Below are 19,248 nucleotides of genomic sequence, written 5' to 3'. Positions count from 1 at the left end.
TTGCCCATGCCTTCACTCCACCATTCACCAATGCATGCCGCCGCCACATAAGTCCCTGGATTTGGTAGATGATAATGATATCTAGCAAAGAAACACACAACTCAAAATTAATTAATTAATTAATGTGAGGTAGTATTATTTCCAAATCAAAACAAAATAAATTGTGCAAGTAATCAATCAATCGAAGTGCATCATTATTGCGAACTCCTCCCTTAATCCTACTCAGCTCAGAAATTATTTTCAAAACCAATCAACATTTTCAAACAAAAGAAAAACAATAAACAATAAATTTGCAGGCATTGACTCTCTCTCTCTCTCTCTCTCTCTCTCTCTCTCTGTGTTTCTGTACAATAGAAAAAAGTCTTAAACCACCAAAACACACAAATGATATATATATATATATTTTATTATTATAGGCTGGCAGGTCAGGCAGAGGTGGATTTCTTTTGGGTTTTTGCTACTAAGAAACAGACAGAGAAGGTTGAGAACGGTTTTGTATCTTCTACTTTCTTTTCTTTTTTTTCTTTTAAAAAAAATTCGCCGAGTAAATCTTATACTTGCACATGCGTTTAGAGAATGTTTGTCCACTAAGAAATAACCAAATGCCTTTTCTACACATGTTTCTTAACCTTTCCCTTTTTTTTTTTTTGGGAAAGGGAAGAGGCCGAGTAAATCTTTTTTTTGTTTCTTAAGTCTTAACCTTTCACTTCGTACGGTATTCAAGGTATCACTTCCTACCAACACTCTCATCAGATTAAAAATTGATCAAGCACAAGACTCTCATCAGTCTCCTATAAATTATCATCCAATTAGTATCATTTCCATTGGTAAAAACCTTACTGCGATTTACATAATATTAAAACAATTTTTCTAAATGGGAAAGTTGTGCCTGGTGTGTACAAAGAGCGACTTAAAAGACTTAACGAACTTTTCGTAGCTCTCTTTGAAGACTTTAGAACTTAGAAGTTCAAAGTCTTTTAGTTTATGAATTTGTAATTTTTTTTTAAAAAAGGTATTAAATTGAATATCATTATTTTAAGCCAGAGCCTCTTATTGGCACCCTATTTTTATTGAAGAAAAAATGAAGGGTCCTACTTACAAGACTTCAGTCAATGCTTTAAAGCATAGACAGGTTGCAGAGAGAGTGTAGAATTTTTTAGTGTTAAACAAAACAAAATCAAGCGGAGGTGCTCCTATAAATTACCATCCAATGAGTATCGTTTACACAACTCACAAAAAACCCTTACTTCTCATAATAATCTGATAATGGAGGGTTCCTTAGGATTCCTTTTCCTGGCTTTTCTAATTATTCGTCTTCCTAATTTCTTCATTTTCTGCACCGGACACTCTCACTCTCATAATTTCTTCATTTTCTGCACCGGACACTCTCACTCTCACTCTCAGCTTCGTTGCATCGATACCGAGCGACACGCCCTTCTCACCTTCAAGCAAGACCTTATTGATCCATTAAATCGACTCTCCTCTTGGACTGTTGATGGGGATTGCTGTCACTGGCTTGGTGTTGTCTGCCACAACCTCACTGCTCACGTCCATCAACTCCATCTTAGAAGCTTTCCTCCTTCAGGTGGTTTTGAATCTGAAGAACAATATGAAGCCTATGAGCGGTCAATGTTTGGTGGTAAGCTAAATCCTTCTCTGCTTGATTTGAAGCATTTGAATTACTTTGACCTCAGCTTCAATAATTTCTCTCATGCGGGATTTGTGGGACTCACACCTCATCAACTTGGAAATCTCTCCAATTTGCTCTATCTCAATCTCGAAAGTTCTAGAACTTATGGTTTATATGTGAATAACCTTGAATGGCTTTCTGGTCTTCCTTTGCTACAACATCTCGATTTGAGTTTTGTAAATCTTAGCAAAGCCTCTGATTGGCTACAACTCACAAACACACTCCCTTCTTTGTTAGAGTTGCGGTTGTCATATTGCCATCTTCCTTTCATTCCTCTTGTTGTTGATGTCCACAACATGACTTCTCTTAGGCACCTCGATCTATCTGGAAACTATTTCAACTCTTCAATTCCCAATTGGTTGTATAGTTTTAGTCATGTTGAGTTTCTTAACCTTGGCTACAATAATTTGCAGGGTACAATCTCCAGTGCCATTGCAAACCTAACATCTGCCATTAGTATTGACTTGTCAGAAAATGAACTTGGAAGAAAGTTGCCAAGATCGTTGGGTAATCTCTGTAACTTAAGGGAAATCATATTGTCAGACAACAAATGGAGCCAAGAGATATCTGAAATCTTAGAAAGTTTATCAGGGTGTCTTTCATCTCTGACATACCTGGATTTTTCAAACAATCAATTCAACGGAACTCTCCCTCAAAATTTTGGACATTTGAAAAATCTAGTCGGACTTTCTTTTAGAAATAATTCAATTTTAGGTCCAATTCCAGTGTCTTTTGGAAATCTTTCATCTTTGAGAAACCTGGATTTTTCATATAATCAGTTCAGCGGAACTCTCCCTCAAAATTTGGGGCAATTAAAAAATCTTGTTGAACTTTCTTTTTCACAGAATTCAATTTCAGGTCCAATTCCAATGTCTTTAGGAAATCTTTCATCTTTGACAAACCTGGACTTTTCACATAATCTGTTTAACGGAACTTTTACTCTAAATTTTGGGCAATTAAAAAATCTAATCAGCCTTTCTTTTGGAATAATTCAATCTCGGGTCCACTCCCACTGTCTTTAGGAAATCTTTCATCTTTGACAAACCTAGATCTTTCAAATAATCTATTCAATGGAACAGTTCCTCAAAATTTTGGGCAGCTTTCCAAGCTAGACACTTTGTTTATTGAATCAAATATGTTGGAAGGTGTTGTGTCCAAATCTCATTTTTCCAATTTAACAAGATTGAACATATTTTATGCATTTGGAAACCGGCTGACTTTAAATGTAAGTCACAATTGGATTCCTCCTTTTCAATTGGAGGATTTAAGCTTGCGATCATGGAATTTAGGGCCAAAATTTCCTCCATGGCTTTGTTCACAAAGGAATCTTCACTATTTGGACATATCCAACACACAGATTTCAGATGTGATTCCTCCTTCATTTTGGAACTTGTCTTCTCAATTCCAATATCTAAATTTTTCGCACAATCAAATCCATGGTGAGATTCCAAACAATACTTCAATTTTGTCTACTTCTTCAGTGATTGATTTAAGTTCAAACCAATTGAAAGGTTCATTGCCTTATATATCCTCAAGTGTGATTGTGCTAGATCTTTCTGACAATTCATTCTCTGGATCCATTTCTCACTTTTTGTGTTTCAAGATGAATGAGCCCAAAAAAATAGAAATCCTCAATCTCGAAAAAAATCAGTTATCAGAAACATTACCTGATTGTTGGATGAAGTGGAATAACTCGGTGGTCCTAAATTTGGGAAACAACCATTTCATCGGGACCATTCCAGCATCCATTGGATCTTTAACTCTTCTTAAGTCTTTGCACCTACACAACAACAAATTCTTTGGAAAACTACCATCTTCTTTGAAAAATTGTGAAAAGCTAATAACTATTGATGTTGCTGAAAATGAGTTTGCTGGAAGCATACCTTCATGGATAGGACATAGATTTTCAAGCTTGATGATTCTCAACCTTCGCTCAAATAATTTTCATGGTCACATACCAAAACAACTTTGTGCTTTAACTTCACTCCAGATTTTGGACCTTTCTCATAATAATCTATCTGGAAGCATACCTAGATGTGTTAAAGATTTTAGTGCCATGGCCACAAGAAATAATTCAAATCACAGCATGAGTTTTACTTCCTCGGCACATTTTTATGGTGAAACTCTCCCACTTGAAAGTGCATTACTTGTGATAAAGGGAAAACTTTTTGAGTTAGCACCATTCTCCAAGTGGTAAAAAGTATAGACTTTTCCAAGAACAATTTATCAGGAAAGATCCCCATAGAAGTTACTAGTCTCCAAGGATTACAATCTTTGAATTTGTCATATAATCTCTTGATTGGAAGTATTCCTGAGAATATAGGTGCTATGGGATCATTGGAATCTATTGATTTCTCTTTGAACCAACTTTCAGGTCAAATTCCCTCAAGTGTATCAAGCTTGTTTTTTTTAAATCATTTGAACTTGTCAAACAACAATTTGACTGGGAAAATCCCTTTAAGCACTCAATTACAAAGCCTTGATCCATCCAGTTTTTTTGGAAACAAGCTGTGTGGACCACCACTTGCTGATAATTGTACTACAAATGGTGTAAAACCCAACAATGAAAACATAAGGAGTAAAGAAACTGGTGGCCTTGGAGTTGATTGGTTCTATGTGAGCATGGCACTTGGCTTTGTGGTTGGGTTTTGGAGTGTATGTGGTCCTTTATTATTGAACAAGCAATGGAGAATTATGTACTTTCAATTACTAGATCACATGGAGTTCAAGCTTAAGGGTGTTATTTCATTTTAAGTAAATGTTGTAAGATTCTTCATATTTAATGCAAGTGTCATGTGATCATGTTAATCAAACATTTTGATGGTGTCTATAACATCTTTGTGTTAGTTAATACATTCTATTAGCATATATGAATATGGTGTTTCTTCCAGTTTGTAGTTTCATTTACTCCTTGTAGATTAATATTGTAAAACCATATTTTAGTTTATACAAGTGATGGATTCAATAAAAGTAGTATACTATACCTTGAAAAAAAAAAAAAAATTGATCTATTCACATTGTTCATTTGGGATCCGGCTATCTTGCTAGCTCTCTTTAGAATCTCCTAGTGATCACTTTGTAAAGTCTCAATGAAAAACAACAAAATTGTGCATAAATAGAACAAATAATCATGTTTATAACAAATTTCAAGGCTATCAATTGGATCTCTTCCAACCAGTTTCTAGGGAGGAGTCCTAGGCTACGAAATGGAGATTGGCATCAAGCAAGCATATTGAGGATTCATCTAGAAACAAAGGTTAGATGGAGACTGTATTTGATTCCTAAGTCTTAACAGTTGGATTGGTATATCTTCCATTTGCTTTTGATGATATCTGTAGTATTTTATCCCATATTTTTTTATAGTGATCTTTGTATTGTTTTGGTTTTTTTAGCTTGTCTTGTTACTGCTGAGGAATAAGTTCTCATTCTTCTTAAAAAAGCAAAAAAATGTTTAGGACACAAAATGCTATACTTAATTAATTAATCAAGACAGTGGTGGTTGAGCCCATCACCAGTCTAGGCTATGTTGGTTCCTTCACTATGTTTGCAAAAAGTACTACAGCTCAAGCCAGTTTTGCACCGTGGCCAGAATGACATTCAATATCATGTTTTCATGTTCCTAGGCATCTATCTGCTACTGGTATGCAGTTTCTTAATTAAGAATTCAGAACAGGTAACTCAAATCTATAAGAAGGGGGTGTGACCACGAAGTAATCAGCAAAAAGCTAGTAGGCTTTGCTTTGGCTAATGGCCTTTGTAATATAAAAGCATGTCTTGAAACCTGTATTGAACCCACAAAAATGAGCATGAAACTTGCAACCTGCAAATCAAGTCAGTAGTGTCCTGTAGCATGTTTTCTCCCACTTGCAAGAAAGTTTGTAGTTAATGAACTTTGAAGGTTCTATTTACAATATTCAGAGAAGTATGGCCTTAGCATACATGAAAGTCATACCATTAACAAGCCCTAGCATAAATGAAAATCATACCATAAACAATAATCCTCTTCTTTCTATGGTTTGAATCATCACCATGGTTAATTACTAGAGAAAATAAAGAAAGGAAAAAACATTATTTGTGAGCTCAGCATTGATGGCTCATTTTGGCTAAAATCTTATTTAATCTAAGCGTTTGCTGTAGCCTGCCATGAACATGTGAAGTTTCCTTTGAACTTAATTCTTTCTTAATTATTGCTTCATCTAGTCTATATCTTTCATAATTCTTGTTCTTCTCCCGCTTTAGTTTTCTTTGTAATACCCTACAACTCCAGCTTATGCAATGAAGCTCCAATGTAACTTGCATTGAGAAAGAGAAAAAAAAAGCCCTTTTAAGTTTCAAAGATCTTACAAATCCTTCAAAATAGCTTGTCTTTGTCTGTTCAAGAAGATTTATGTAGATGGACAGTGAAAATGTAAGTGCAAAGTTGGATTGAGCTCCACCTAGGAATTTCATATTATGTTGATGGATATAGATTACCATTAGATGGAAATATAACCCTTCATTACTCAAGCTAGAACTACTAAATTACTTTCCGTATAATGCTACTGTTAAGGGCATTCCAAGCTATTTTGGTTACTTGGAGAGACTTAGACCTCTGCTTAGTAGGATTTGGAGTTTTTATTCCTCTACAGCTAAAAGATCTATCACATCTTTATCTTAATCTATAGGGAAAGTTGCCAAGATCGTTGGGTAATCTGTGTAACTTAAGGGAAATCATATTGTCAAACAACAAATGGAGTCAAGAAAATTAGCATCTTGACCTCTTGAATCTTGATGTGTGTCAGGAATCAGCACCCAATAATTTGGAAAACTCCAATTTGAAATTTCATTAATCAATTGTCTCTTCAAAATACAACCATATAGAACCCTTTTATAGAGCTTCTAGAAATAAAAGATAATCCTGTCTAAAACAGAAATTAATTCCTATCTAACTTAAATCTAATCCCTTTCTAAATTCAAAAACAAAAGTCCACAATAGTCCAATCTCCTATGAGATAAAGAAAATTTGAAATAATAAATCCTAAAATAATTTTGGCTAATGCTCCCGCATCACCTCTTCTTTGCAGGATTTGGAGTATTCATTCTTGGCAGCTTAGAAATCTATCACAGCTTTATTTTCTTAATCCACAAGGAAATGATCTTTATGTGAGTGGTCTGGGTTTTTCATCTTTCTTCCTTGCAATAAATGAATGTACATGTGGCTGTTGTGTGGTGTCTCAGCTCTAGTTCTGCCAGTTTGGTTGGGGAGTAATTTTGGCTTTTGGCCTAGGATCTATTGGGAGTAATTTGTGCAGTTTATTTCATTGTGTTACAAATGTAGTTGATAGGTTGTTGAAATTCAATTTGGAATTGCACAATTGTGTTTACATTTATATTTTGAATCAGATTATTAAATTTTGATTAAAGTGAAAGAGTGCATCCTATTTTTTTTTAAAAAAGAAAATACTTATTTCGACGTTTATTAACCATTGATAAATGTGTAACACTTTTTTCAACAGCTGTGTAGGCTGTAGTAAAATGTTCTCGACATGGTTTTTAATAATGGTTCCCTACGGTCATTTCAACCATCAAAAATACTTTTTGCAACGGTTTTTATTACTTTTTTCGACGGTTTTAACAGTTGAAAATAGTTAAATTTCTTGTAGTGGGTAATAGCTAACTACCTACTGTTTATATTGTTAAAATGTTCACATCATGTAACAGAAATGATTTTATTCTCTTATGCTGCTCTGCTTGTGTAGGTTCCAATGAATAAAGTTCGCATGTCAAGAATATTTTCATAAATAAAATAACAGGAAGCAGCAAGCAATGTTCATGTTAGAGAATTAGGCATATTGGGACAAGTAGAACAATCCTAGGAATATTTTCTAGATATGCTTTACCTAATTTCTAAAGAGGTCCTCTACATTGATAACAGATAGAATAAATATGAATACAATGTTTCTCCCAATAAATGTCAAAGGCAATCCAATATGATAGCTTAAAATAAATTTTCTGCTGCTTATCTGAAAATAAATTTTCTGCTCATACAAGCAGTGCTCTGTTAAAATAGTTTACCATACCTTGCCTTGACACCACTTCGTTTCTGCTATATAAAAAGAAAAGTTGATTCATTTTCAATAGGCGATCTAAGTGTTCATCTAGCTATCGTTGTAGCTCTATTTTGAGTCTCTTAGTGATCAGTAAAGTATTTGAAAATTATTTTTTTCAAGCACTTTTTCAATTGATAAATGAAAGGCTAATTACCTAGGACATTGATACAGTAAATAGTTTAGTGCTGCACATTTGTTTTCCCCCAAATGAGATTTCTCTCAACAATGCTTTCCTTTAGCTTCAAGAAATTTAAAACTGGATAATGCGGTTCATTTATTTAGATAAATGGAGCAGACGAACAAATCAATCTGCAATTTAATAAAAAATTCTGAGAAATTAGATGATTTACAATCAAAATCATTAAATTTAATTAATTGTATATAAATCGATTTAAACCAAAACAACTTAAGCAAAACATCAAAGATACTCAATGCATAAACTAACTGATAATTTGACACTGACACATTTTGACCATACTATTTTTCTTCTTTTACTTAGAGACTCACATATCTAGACTTTTAATACCTTACCAAAATTTCACGCTATCAAGAAAGAAAACCCATTTTACACGGTATTAGATTTTGATGTCTCATGTTGTTTGTTGTCAAGATCCTAAGGCCTAGCGATCAAGCTTTAATTTTCTTGAAAGATACTTTCTTGAAAAATCTAGATAGACAGAAATGCTATTAAGTGTATTATTGTTAGTGTGGAAAATTAGGTACTAAAATATCTAGACTTTGAATACCTTACCAAAATTTCACGCTGCTATCAAGAAAGAAAACCTAGTTTACACGGTATGAGATTTTGATGTCTCATGTTGTTTATTGTCAAGATTCTAAGGCCTAGCGATCAAGCTTTAATTTTCTTGAAAGACACTTTCTTGAAAAATCTAGATGGACAAAAATGCTATTAAGTGTATTTATTGTTAGTGTGGAAAATTAGGTACTGAAATATCTTGACTTTTAATACCTTACCAAAATTTCACGCTATCAAGAAAGAAAACCTCGTTTACACGGTATTAGATTTTGATGTCTCATGGTGTTTGTTGTCAAGATTCTAAGGCCTAGCGATCAAGCTTTAATTTTCTTGAAAGACACTTTCTTGAAAAATAAAAAATCTCGATGGACAAAAATGCTATTAAGTGTATTTATTGTTAGTGTGGAAAATTAAGTACTAAAATATCTAGATTTTTAATACCTTACCAAAATTTCATGCTGCTATCAAGAAAGAAAACCTAGTTTACACGGTATTAGATTTTGATGTCTCATGTTGTTTGTTGTCAAGATTCTAAGGCCTAGCAATCAAGCTTTACTTTTCTTGAAAAATCTAGATGGACAAAAATGCTATTAAGTGTATTTATTGTTAGTGTGGACATTTCTATGGACATTTCCCTAAAAACATTGAGATGAAAATATAGAAAAATAATTATACAGTTCCAAATAATGGCATTTGGAATAACTTTGATTAATCATAACAATATCAAAATTTTCAAGCACCTAGAAGAAATAAATTGGAGTTTTTCTTTTTACTTTTGGGGGTGGATGGAGTTTTTTACTTGGGTTCACCATTTTCTTTTTCTTCCAAATTGGGAAGAAAAGATGAAAGAAAATGAGATTGGTAAAAAAAAAAAAAAAGTATCAAATTACTTCACTTTTTCATTATTCTATTTTTAATAATAAGGGTATAATAGTAATTTAATTTTAGCTATCAAGAAAGAAGGGTATAATAGTAATTTACTATTATACCCTTATTCTATTTTTAATAATAAGGGTATAATAGTAATTTAATTTTAGCTATCAAGAAAGAAAACCTAGTTTACACGGTATTAGATTTTGATGTCTCATGTTGTTTGTTGTCAAGATTCTAAGGCCTAGCAATCAAGCTTTAATTTTCTTGCAAGACACTTTTTTTTTTTTTTTGAGAGAGTTTCAACCTATGACGTCCGCTCCTGATAATTGCTCTTTATTATCAGACCAAGACACCAATCAGTTTTTGGTGTAGGCGGGGATTGAACCCCAGATCTCTTATACAACCATCAGAGACTTTACCAGTTGAGCTAACTGGAACCCACTCTTGCAAGACACTTTCTTGAAAAATCTAGATGGACAAAAATGCTATTAAGTGTATTTATTGTTAGTGTGGACATTTCTATGGACATTTCCCTAAAAACATTGAGATGAAAAAAAAAAAAGTATCAAATTACTTCACTTTTTCATTATTCTATTTTTAATAATAAGGGTATAATAGTAATTTAATTTTAGCCTTTCTACTTTTTTATTATCATTACTAAACACATATAGTGAAAAAATAAAATAATTTTTTTTTATTCTCACACTTTTTTATTATTTTACTTTTTCATCCTCCAACTAAATAGAGTTTTAATGCCTGCACACTTTCAATTTTAATTCTCACAAGCAATACGGTGTATTAAATATTTTTATTTGTTATGTAAAAGTTTATTGAATACTATTTTGTAATTTTGTGTGATTTTTTTTTTTATAAATATTTTATAATTAGGAAAAGGAGGTTTTGAATCATTTATGTAGGTATCAGTAAAAAAACATCAAAAAGTATTATTTGAGTTAAACATCAAAAAGATTTCATCATAACGTATACTTTATGTATATTTAGAATTCCCCAATTCATTTTAAATTAAAACAATATTGTCAATCTATTAACTAAAGTCTATTTCCCTGGCCCTTGAATGAGAAAGTGTTTTTTCTAGGAAAGACTACAAAGATACCGGAAATAATTGACCAATGAAATCTTCTGTCCAAAATTCGTTGCACATTTGGCAGGTAAGCAAATTGATATGTGGCAGCCAAAAAATGAAAAAATAATGTTTATAAAGATAGGCTATTCCCCCCATAAGATTTTTACCATTAATTGTCATAATAATAATAAAAAAATAATATATTTTTTTCCCCAAAAAACTCGTAAAATCTAGCTAAACTCCGGACTAACTTATCATTTTAATATGCAATTTAACATGCTATATGTGCTTCTCAAATCTCAATATATTTTATCAAAAAAACAAAAATTCTCAATTGTTTTTTTTTATATTCCATTAAAATTTATTGCTCCCACCCATCCCAAAAAAAAAAACTCAATTTAATGATTCATGAATTTTTATAAAAGTTACCAGTAACAACATTTAACATTGACCAATGAAATTTCCCTATTGGCAGGTAAGCTAATTGATATGATTTGTGGCCATATCAACATAAAAATGGAGGGTCCTACTACTTATTACTACTTACAAAAGTCAGTCAATGCTCGACTACGACTAGTCATAGACCTGGTAGTTGTTGAAGATAATGGTGCGTAGAATTTTAAGCAAACAGAGAGAGAGAGAGAGCTGAAAGAAACTGATTTGCACTAGACCCTCCTCATCATCACTCTCCTATAAATTAGTATTATTATTGTTGAATTCACAACTATCTACTTCTAATAATCTCATAATGGAGGCTTCCTTCAGACCTTCCGTTTCATTCCTTTTCCTTTTCCTTGCCTTTCTCTTTCTTCCTAACTTCTTCTTCTTCTTCTGCACCGGACTTCTTTCTGAGCTTCGTTGCATCGATACCGAGCGACGGGCTCTTCTCAACTTCAAGCAACATCTTATTGATCCTTCTAATCGGCTCTCCTCTTGGACTGCCAATGGGGATTGTTGTCAGTGGGTGGGTGTTGTCTGCCACAACGTCACTGCTCACGTCCAACAACTCCATCTCAGAAGCTTCCCTCCTATTCCGGATGATTTTATGACTGGCGAACAATATGATGCTCAAGAAGAAGCCTATGAGCGGTCAATGTTTGGTGGTAAGCTAAATCCTTCTCTGCTTGATTTGAAGCATTTGAATTACTTTGACCTCAGCTTCAATAATTTCTCTGCTTCTCCTATTCCCGAATTTCTCGGTTCAATGAAGAGTTTAACATCTCTTAATCTCTCTCATGCGGGATTTGTGGGACTTATACCTCATCAACTTGGAAATCTCTCCAATTTGCTCTATCTCAATCTCGATCAAGGTTATAATCATTTTTCTGGTTTACATGTGAATAACCTTGAATGGCTTTCTGGTCTTCCTTTGCTAGAACATCTCGATATGAGTCATGTAAATCTTAGCAAAGCCTCTGATTGGGTTCAACTCACAAACACACTCCCTTCCTTGTTAGACTTGCGGTTGTCCCATTGCCAACTTGGGCCTTTCATTCCACGGACTCCCACTGTTAACTTTTCATCTCTCCTCACCCTCGATCTTTCAGAGAACTATTTCGAAAACACTTCGATCCCATCATGGATCTTTGGTCTTCGTAATCTTGTTTCTCTTGATCTGTCTGAAAATTTCTTTCATGGTCCAATCCCTGTTGATCTCCAAAACATGACTTCTCTTAGTCACCTCGATCTATCTGGAAACTATTTCAACTCTTCAATTCCCAATTGGTTGGGTAATCTCTGTAACTTAAGGGAAATCAGATTGTCATCCAACAAATGGAGTCAAGAGATATCTGAAATCTTAGAAAGTTTATCAGGGTGTCTATCAGATAGACTAGAGATCTTAGACTTAAGTTATTCTCAACTTCATGGTCGTTTGACGGATGAACTTGGGGTATTTAAAAATCTAGTCAAACTTTTTTTTGAGGATAATTCAATTTCAGGTCCAATTCCAGTGTCTTTAGGAAATCTTTCATCTTTGACATACCTGAATTTTTCAAACAATCAATTCAACGGAACTCTCCCTCATAATTTTGGACATTTGAAAAATCTAGCTTATCTTGATCTTTGGAATAATTCAATTTCAGGTCCAATTCCAGTGTCTTTAGGAAATCTTTCATCTTTGACATACCTGGATTTTTCAAACAATCAATTCAACGGAACTCTCCCTCAAAATTTTGGACATTTGAAAAATCTAGCTCATCTGGATCTTTGGAATAATTCGATATCAGGACCCATTCCAGTGTTTTTAGGAAATCTTCAATCTTTGACATACTTGGATCTTTCCTATAATCAATTCAATGGAACTCTCCCTCAAAGTTTTGGACATTTGAAAAATCTAGCTCATCTGGATCTTTGGAATAATTCGATATCAGGACCCATTCCAGTGTTTTTAGGAAATCTTCAATCTTTGACATACTTGGATCTTTCCTATAATCAATTCAACGGAACCCTCCCTCAAAATTTTGGACATTTGAAAAATCTAGCTCATCTGGATCTTTGGAATAATTCGATATCAGGACCCATTCCAGTGTTTTTAGGAAATCTTCAATCTTTGACATACTTGGATCTTTCCTATAATCAATTCAATGGAACTCTCCCTCAAAGTTTTGGACAGCTTTCCAAACTTGAGGTTTTATATATTAATTCTAATGTGTTGAAAGGTGTTGTGTCCGAAGTTCTTTTGCCAATTTAACCAGTTTGAGGTCACTCGATGTAGGAGAAAACCAACTGACTTTAAAAGCAAGTCAAAATTGGATTCCTCCTTTTCAGCTTGAGACTTTAAGCTTACAATCATGGAATTTAGGGCCAAAATTTCCCCAATGGCTTTGTTCACAAAGGCGTATGCTGTTTTTAGACCTTTCTTACACACAGATTTCAGATATGGCTCCTCCTTCATTTTGGAACTTGTCTTCACAGTTCCAATATCTGAATCTCTCCCACAATCTAATCAATGGAGAAATTCCAAACAGTCCCGTGATTTTGTCTGCTTCAGTGATTGATTTAAGTTCAAACCATTTCAAAGGCCCGTTACCTTGTATATCCTCTAATGTGTATGCGCTAGATCTTTCTAACAATTCATTCTCCAGATCTATTTCTCACTTTTTTTGTTTTAGAGTGAATGAGCCAAAATATATAGGACATCTCAATCTTGAAACAAATCTTTTATCAGGAATAATACCTGATTGTTTGATGAATTGGAACAACTTGGAGGTCTTGAATCTGGGAAACAACAATTTCAGTGGTAGTATTCCAGCATCCATGGGATCTTTGACTTATCTTCATTCTTTGCACCTGTACAACAACACATTCTCTGGAAAATTACCATCATCTTTGAAAAATTGTAGAGAGTTGGTAATTATTGATGTTGCTGAAAATAGGTTTGCTGGAAACCTTCCTTCATGGATTGGGCATAGATATACAGGCTTGATGATTCTTAGCCTTCGCTCAAACTATTTCCATGGTCACATACCAAAAGAACTATGTGCTCTAACTTCACTCCAAATATTGGACCTTTCACATAATAAGCTATCTGGAAGCATACCTAGATGTGTCAAAAATTTTAGCACCATGGCCACAAATAATATTTCAAATGACCACATGAATTCTTATGGATCTCGTTATGGTGAAACTTTTCCTCTTGAAAGTGCATTGCTTATGATAAAGGGGGAAATTGTTGAGTATACTACCATCCTCCATTTGGTAAAAAGTATAGACTTTTCAAGAACAGTCTATCAGGAGAGATCCCTGAAGAAGTGACCAATCTTCAAGCGTTACAATCATTGAATTTGTCATATAATCTATTGAATGGAAGTATACCTATGAATATAGGTAATATGGTACTATTGGAATCTGTTGATTTCTCTATGAACCATCTTTCAGGTAAAATTCCCTCAAGCATGTCAAGTTTGACATTTTTAAGTCATTTGAACTTGTCAAACAACAATTTGACGGGGAAATCCCTTTAAGCACTCAGATACAAAGCCTCAATGCGTTGAGTTTTATTGGAAACAAACTCTGTGGACCACCACTTATGGACAATTGTACTGGTGTAAAACCCAACAATGAAAACACTAGGAGTAAAGATACTAATGGACTTGAAGTGGATTGGTTCTATGTGAGCATGGCACTTGGATTTGTGGTTGGGTTTTGGGGTGTATGTAGTTCTTTACTATTGTACAAGCCATGGAGAATAATGTACTTTCAATTCCTAGATCAGGTAGGGTACAAGCTTAAGAGCATTGTTTCATTGTAAGTAAATGTTGTAAGATTCTTAATATTTAATGCACTGTCTTTTGATCATGTTAATCAATATTTTGATGATTTCTATAGAATCTTTGTGTTGGTTAATACTTATATTATTAGTTAAATCACTCCATTGGCATCTATGAATATGGTGTGTCTTCCTATGAACGTCAAGACAATCCGATTTCTAGTTTCATTTAATCCCTGTAGATTAGAAGTGTAAATAAATTTTTGTTCATGCAAACAACTAATTCATTAAATGCAGTATACTATACCTTAAAATGACAACCAGTCTTCGTTTTGTGTACTTTGAAAATAAAAGTTGATATATTACCCCCATAGATAAGCTAAGGGTTCAACTAGCTATAAATTATAATAGCTCTCTTTAAAATCTTTTAATAGTAATCACTTTGTAAACTCTAATCGAAAGACATCAAGATTGTGTATGACTACGCAAACTATACACGTTGTTTGTAACAAATTCCAAAGCTATCCGTTGGATCCCTTCTAACTCGTTTCTAAGAAGGAAGTCTAGGGTGTGAAAGAGTGGGTCTCTATAGTCTACTTCTCCCCTGCCAAATTTCACCTTCAAGGTTTGAAGAGAATATTCTCAGAGTTATTTTCTTGTCTTCCAAATAATAGTTAATTTTCTTCAGAATAACATGTCTTTCAGCAGTGCTTTCCTTATTTTGGGATGTTTAAAACTAGATGATTCATTTATTTAGAGAGATGTTATTCATATAATATCATGTCACACTTGCAGAGGAGCAATAGTGAAAAGGTACTGTAAGGGAATCTGGACACTTACTAGCTATTTGGCATGTGGAAGTTTTATAAATTTTTAGACTCCTATTTACGTGGACAGTTTCTCAAACATCTTACTGAAGATGGGAATAGTACTTAATTATCTTTGGCTGGATGATTGGCATATAGTGGGTCTTCTTTTTTCTATTTTCTTTTTAAATCTTATGATGTGATGAATGGTATATTCATTGAAGCAACAAAGCAGAACACAAAACAGGCAAGAAACAAAATTGGCATATTGTGGGTGCCTAAAGTTGGCAGTCAGCAATGTTTGAGGCTCTGTTTTTTTTTTTTTTTGATAAGTAGGCTCTGGTTTATATTCAAGGCAGGTATATTAAGGTGAACATTGATAAGAATATAGAAGAAAATGTCACTTTGGAACTTGTAAAATCTGGAATATTCAAATTTGGAGTGTTATTGGAGTTACTCTACCAAATTTGAGTAGTGCAAGCTTATCTAATTTTCTAAATCTATTTGCAACCATTGTTTTATCACTTGGCTAGCTATTAAGAATAGGATTATCCACTAGGGATTGGTGGTTGCAATGGATTTACCAAGATGGTGTACTTCATTGCATTTTCAGAAGATGGAGAAAGTAGAGATCATCTTCTCTATTCTCTTGGATATTAAAACATATTTGGGAGTAACTATTAAGCTTTGTTCCATTCCTAGCTTGGGCAATTGGAGTTCTAAAAGGCAAAAGAACTTTGTTGTTCTCATTCTTAAAGTTGCTTGGATTGCTCATTTATACCACAGTTGGATGGAGAAAACACTCAATGGCATGGGAACAATCTAAAGATGAAGAAACTATCTTCAAGATTATTGTCTTAAAGGTTAGATGGAGACTGGCATCACGCAGGCATATCGAGGATTCATCTAGAAAAAAAGGTTAGATGGAAACTATTTGATTCTTTTTTTTGATAAATAGGAGACTATCTGATTCCTAAGTCTTAATAGTTGGATTGGTATATTCTTCCGTTTGCTTTTGATAATATGTTGTCCTGTTATCTGTAGAATTTTATCCCATTTTTTTATAGGAATCTTTGTATGGTTTTGATTCTTTGATAGTCTGCTTGTCTTGGTACTGCTGTAATTGTTTTAAGAAATAAATTCCTATTCATCTAAAAATAAAACAAAAATATGTTTAGGACACAAAATGTTATACTTTACTAATTAATACTGTTGTAATTGTTTGTGATGAATAGATTCTAATTCACTGGGGGGGGGGGGTGGAAGAAAGAAGAAGAAGATCTATTCCCATTGTTCATCCAGGATTCGGCTATCTTCTAACTCTCTTAAGAATTTTTTCTGATATTCTCAAAGAAATAAATAAATCTTCCTTGGATCTTGAATTTAAGGTCCTTCAGCTTTTCTTTTCTTTCTTTTTTTTTCTTGAAATGTTAATTAAATGTGCACAATATTTTGATAAAGTAGTAAGTCTGCTGCTATGCTACTTTTACTTAGGTTTCCCAATACTAAAAGGTACTGTAAGGGATTTGGAAACTTAATTGTGATTGGCCATGTGGAAGTTTTACACATTTTTGGTTCCCTATTTAGGCGGACAATTCTCAAACATCATATTGAAGATGAACAGGAAACTTGCATGAACAGTAGATTCCTTTCATAAACATTTTTGGTTCCCTATTTAGATGGACAACTCTCAACTGTCTGGGCAAATCCCAATTCCTTAGGCCATTATAGACATCTTGCATATCTTTCTTTCTATATATGACAACTTCTTCTACGGTCCCATCCTGACTCTCTTGAAAATTGTTAAACTCATGGACCTACATCTTCACACTCTATTGTCATGAATGTAAGCCCCAATGGAGCTCCTACTTTTGAACTCAATGCCAGCACAGTGAGTCCTTGTCTGCTTGGTCCACAATTTCTTGCAACGTTACCAACACAGAAATCTTAAGCAATTAGACATCTCTCAAATAGGAATTCAGACGGTTCTAAACTGGTTTTGGAATTTGGCTATGGACATTAAATTGATCAATCTCCAAGAACAAACTTGATGGCGAAGTCTCTAAGGTATTGCTAAATTCTGAACTCATTGATTGAGCTCTAAATGTATCAAAGGTCAGCCATCGATCATCTCCAAATTTTACAATTTTGAATATTACTTTTCTAGACCGATATCCTCATTTTGTGGCAAAGCATGAATAGGGATTGGCCTGATAGTTCTTGACATATTAGATAAATCTCTATCTGGAGAAATTTCATCATTGCTAGATGCATTGGCTATTTTTGACCCAATTAAATTGGAACAATAACCTTTCAGATTTGATTCACAATCACAACTCATTGGCTTCCTTATATAAGCTTGAACCCTTGTGCTTGAACAACAATAGCTTCTTCATAATTGTACCTTTTCATTGCAGAACCACACACATTGTGGGCTTCCTGATCTAGACTGGAATAGGTTCACAGGGAATTGTACCAAGTTGGATGGTTGAAATGATACTTGTACAAAATATGGCAAACTTTTTTGTCTTTGGTATTGGATTTTTGCCAATAATAGCCTCAGGATATATACCAAGGTGTTCCAATGAACTTGAACCTTGCATATACTTCTTTTCAAAAGGAACTTTTTAAGATTCTTCTATTATTCCATATTTGTAAGGAGCATATACCTTTGTTTTGTGTACTTTGAAAATAAAAGTTGATATATTACCCCCATAGACGAGCTAAGGGTTCATCTAGCTCTCTTTAAAATCTCTTTTGTGATCACTTTGTAAACTCTCAATGAAAAGATTCAAGATTGTCATGACTACGCAAACTATGCACGTTGTTTGTAACAAATTTCTAATAAGGAAGCCTAGGCTGCAAAATAATGGGTCTCTAAAGTCTACTTTTCCCCTGCCAAATTTGGCCTTCGATGTTTGAGGAGAATATTCGTAGTTAATTATTTTCTTAAATCTCAAAGAATAAATAAACTTACCTTGGATCCTGATTTTCAAGTTTTTCTACCTTTTTTTTTTCTTGAAATGTTCATTAAATGTACACAATATTTTGATACAGTAGTAAGTTTACTTCTACACTTTCGTTTTCGTCTTCCAAATAATAGTAAATTTTCTTCAAAATAACATGTCTCTCAGCAATGCTTTCCTTTAATTTTGGGATATTTAATTAAGAGGGGCAGTAGTGAAAAGGTACTGTAAGGGATTCTAGACACTTACTAGCTATTTGCCAATATTATAAATTTTCAGACTCCTATTTAGGTGGGCAATTTCTCATACATCTTACTGAAGATAGGAATGGTACTTAATTATCTTTGGCTGGATGATAGGCATATTGTGGTTCCTCTTTTTCTTTTTCTTTTTTCTTTTTTTAGTGATGATGATGAAATGGTATATTCATTGAAGAAACAGAGCAGAACACAAAACAGGGAAGAAAAAAAAAACTAAGATGATTCCTCCCTCATTGAAACATTGATAAGAAATTAAGAATACAGAAGAAAATGTCACTTCAGAACTTGCAGAATCTGTAATATTCGAATTTTAGGAAACATGGAGTGCTATTGGAGTTACTCTACCAAAAATTTAGTATTGCAGGTTCCTGTAGTTTTCTGAATCTGTTTGCAAGCATAGTTTCATTGCTTGGCTACTGGCTAGCTATTAAGAATAGGATTATCCAATAGGGATTGGTGGCTGCAATGGGATTTACCAAGATGGTGTACTTCATTGCATTTTTAGAAGATGGA

At 33.7% G+C, this 19,248-nt stretch overlaps 3 protein-coding genes across 6 annotated transcripts; all 3 read left to right on the top strand.

The window, feature by feature from the left end:
* Nucleotides 1-1,151: 1,151 nt before the first annotated feature.
* LOC136069955 (receptor-like protein EIX2) lies at nucleotides 1,152-7,098 on the top strand. Of its 4 annotated transcripts, none has more exons than XR_010631159.1 (3): nucleotides 1,536-1,639; nucleotides 4,869-4,946; nucleotides 6,754-7,098. XR_010631159.1 is itself a non-coding variant. In XM_065779118.1 (2 exons), the coding sequence occupies exons 1-2, from the start codon at nucleotides 1,267-1,269 to the stop codon at nucleotides 4,442-4,444; spliced, it is 753 nt and encodes a 250-aa protein (XP_065635190.1). In that variant the 5' UTR covers nucleotides 1,152-1,266; the 3' UTR covers nucleotides 4,445-4,543. The 4 variants fall into 4 exon arrangements, 1 of the variants encoding a protein (XP_065635190.1); XR_010631158.1 differs by having other exon boundaries at nucleotides 4,842-4,946; XM_065779118.1 differs by lacking the exons at nucleotides 4,869-4,946; nucleotides 6,754-7,098 and adding an exon at nucleotides 4,065-4,543 and having other exon boundaries at nucleotides 1,152-1,639.
* A 3,964-nt stretch (nucleotides 7,099-11,062) lies between these two features.
* LOC112001608 (probable leucine-rich repeat receptor-like protein kinase At1g35710) lies at nucleotides 11,063-14,875 on the top strand. Its single transcript, XM_024033781.2, has one exon. The coding sequence runs from the start codon at nucleotides 11,242-11,244 to the stop codon at nucleotides 13,183-13,185; it is 1,944 nt and encodes a 647-aa protein (XP_023889549.2). The 5' UTR covers nucleotides 11,063-11,241; the 3' UTR covers nucleotides 13,186-14,875.
* LOC136069961 (receptor-like protein EIX2) lies at nucleotides 13,374-14,249 on the top strand. Its single transcript, XM_065779134.1, has one exon. It carries the CDS (start codon nucleotides 13,374-13,376, stop codon nucleotides 14,247-14,249), a length of 876 nt encoding a protein of 291 aa, XP_065635206.1.
* Nucleotides 14,876-19,248: the final 4,373 nt, after the last annotated feature.

Source organism: Quercus suber, unplaced genomic scaffold (assembly GCF_002906115.3).
Source record: "Quercus suber isolate HL8 unplaced genomic scaffold, Cork oak 2.0 scaffold_199, whole genome shotgun sequence".
Classification (NCBI taxonomy): Eukaryota; Viridiplantae; Streptophyta; class Magnoliopsida; order Fagales; family Fagaceae; genus Quercus; species Quercus suber.
The sequence above is the reverse complement of the archived record's forward strand: the minus strand, read 5'-3'. Positions and strand labels throughout refer to the sequence as shown.

Excerpts from the sequence above, each read along its gene's own strand:
- LOC136069955 (XM_065779118.1), top strand. The coding sequence starts at position 1,267 with ATGGAGGGTTCCTTAGGATTCCTTTTCCTGGCTTTTCTAATTATTCGT. Across the intron at positions 1,640-4,064 it reads TGAGCGGTCAATGTTTGGTG|GTCAAATTCCCTCAAGTGTA; the intron begins GTAAGCTAAATC and ends ACCAACTTTCAG.
- LOC112001608 (XM_024033781.2), top strand. The coding sequence starts at position 11,242 with ATGGAGGCTTCCTTCAGACCTTCCGTTTCATTCCTTTTCCTTTTCCTT.
- LOC136069961 (XM_065779134.1), top strand. The coding sequence starts at position 13,374 with ATGGCTCCTCCTTCATTTTGGAACTTGTCTTCACAGTTCCAATATCTG.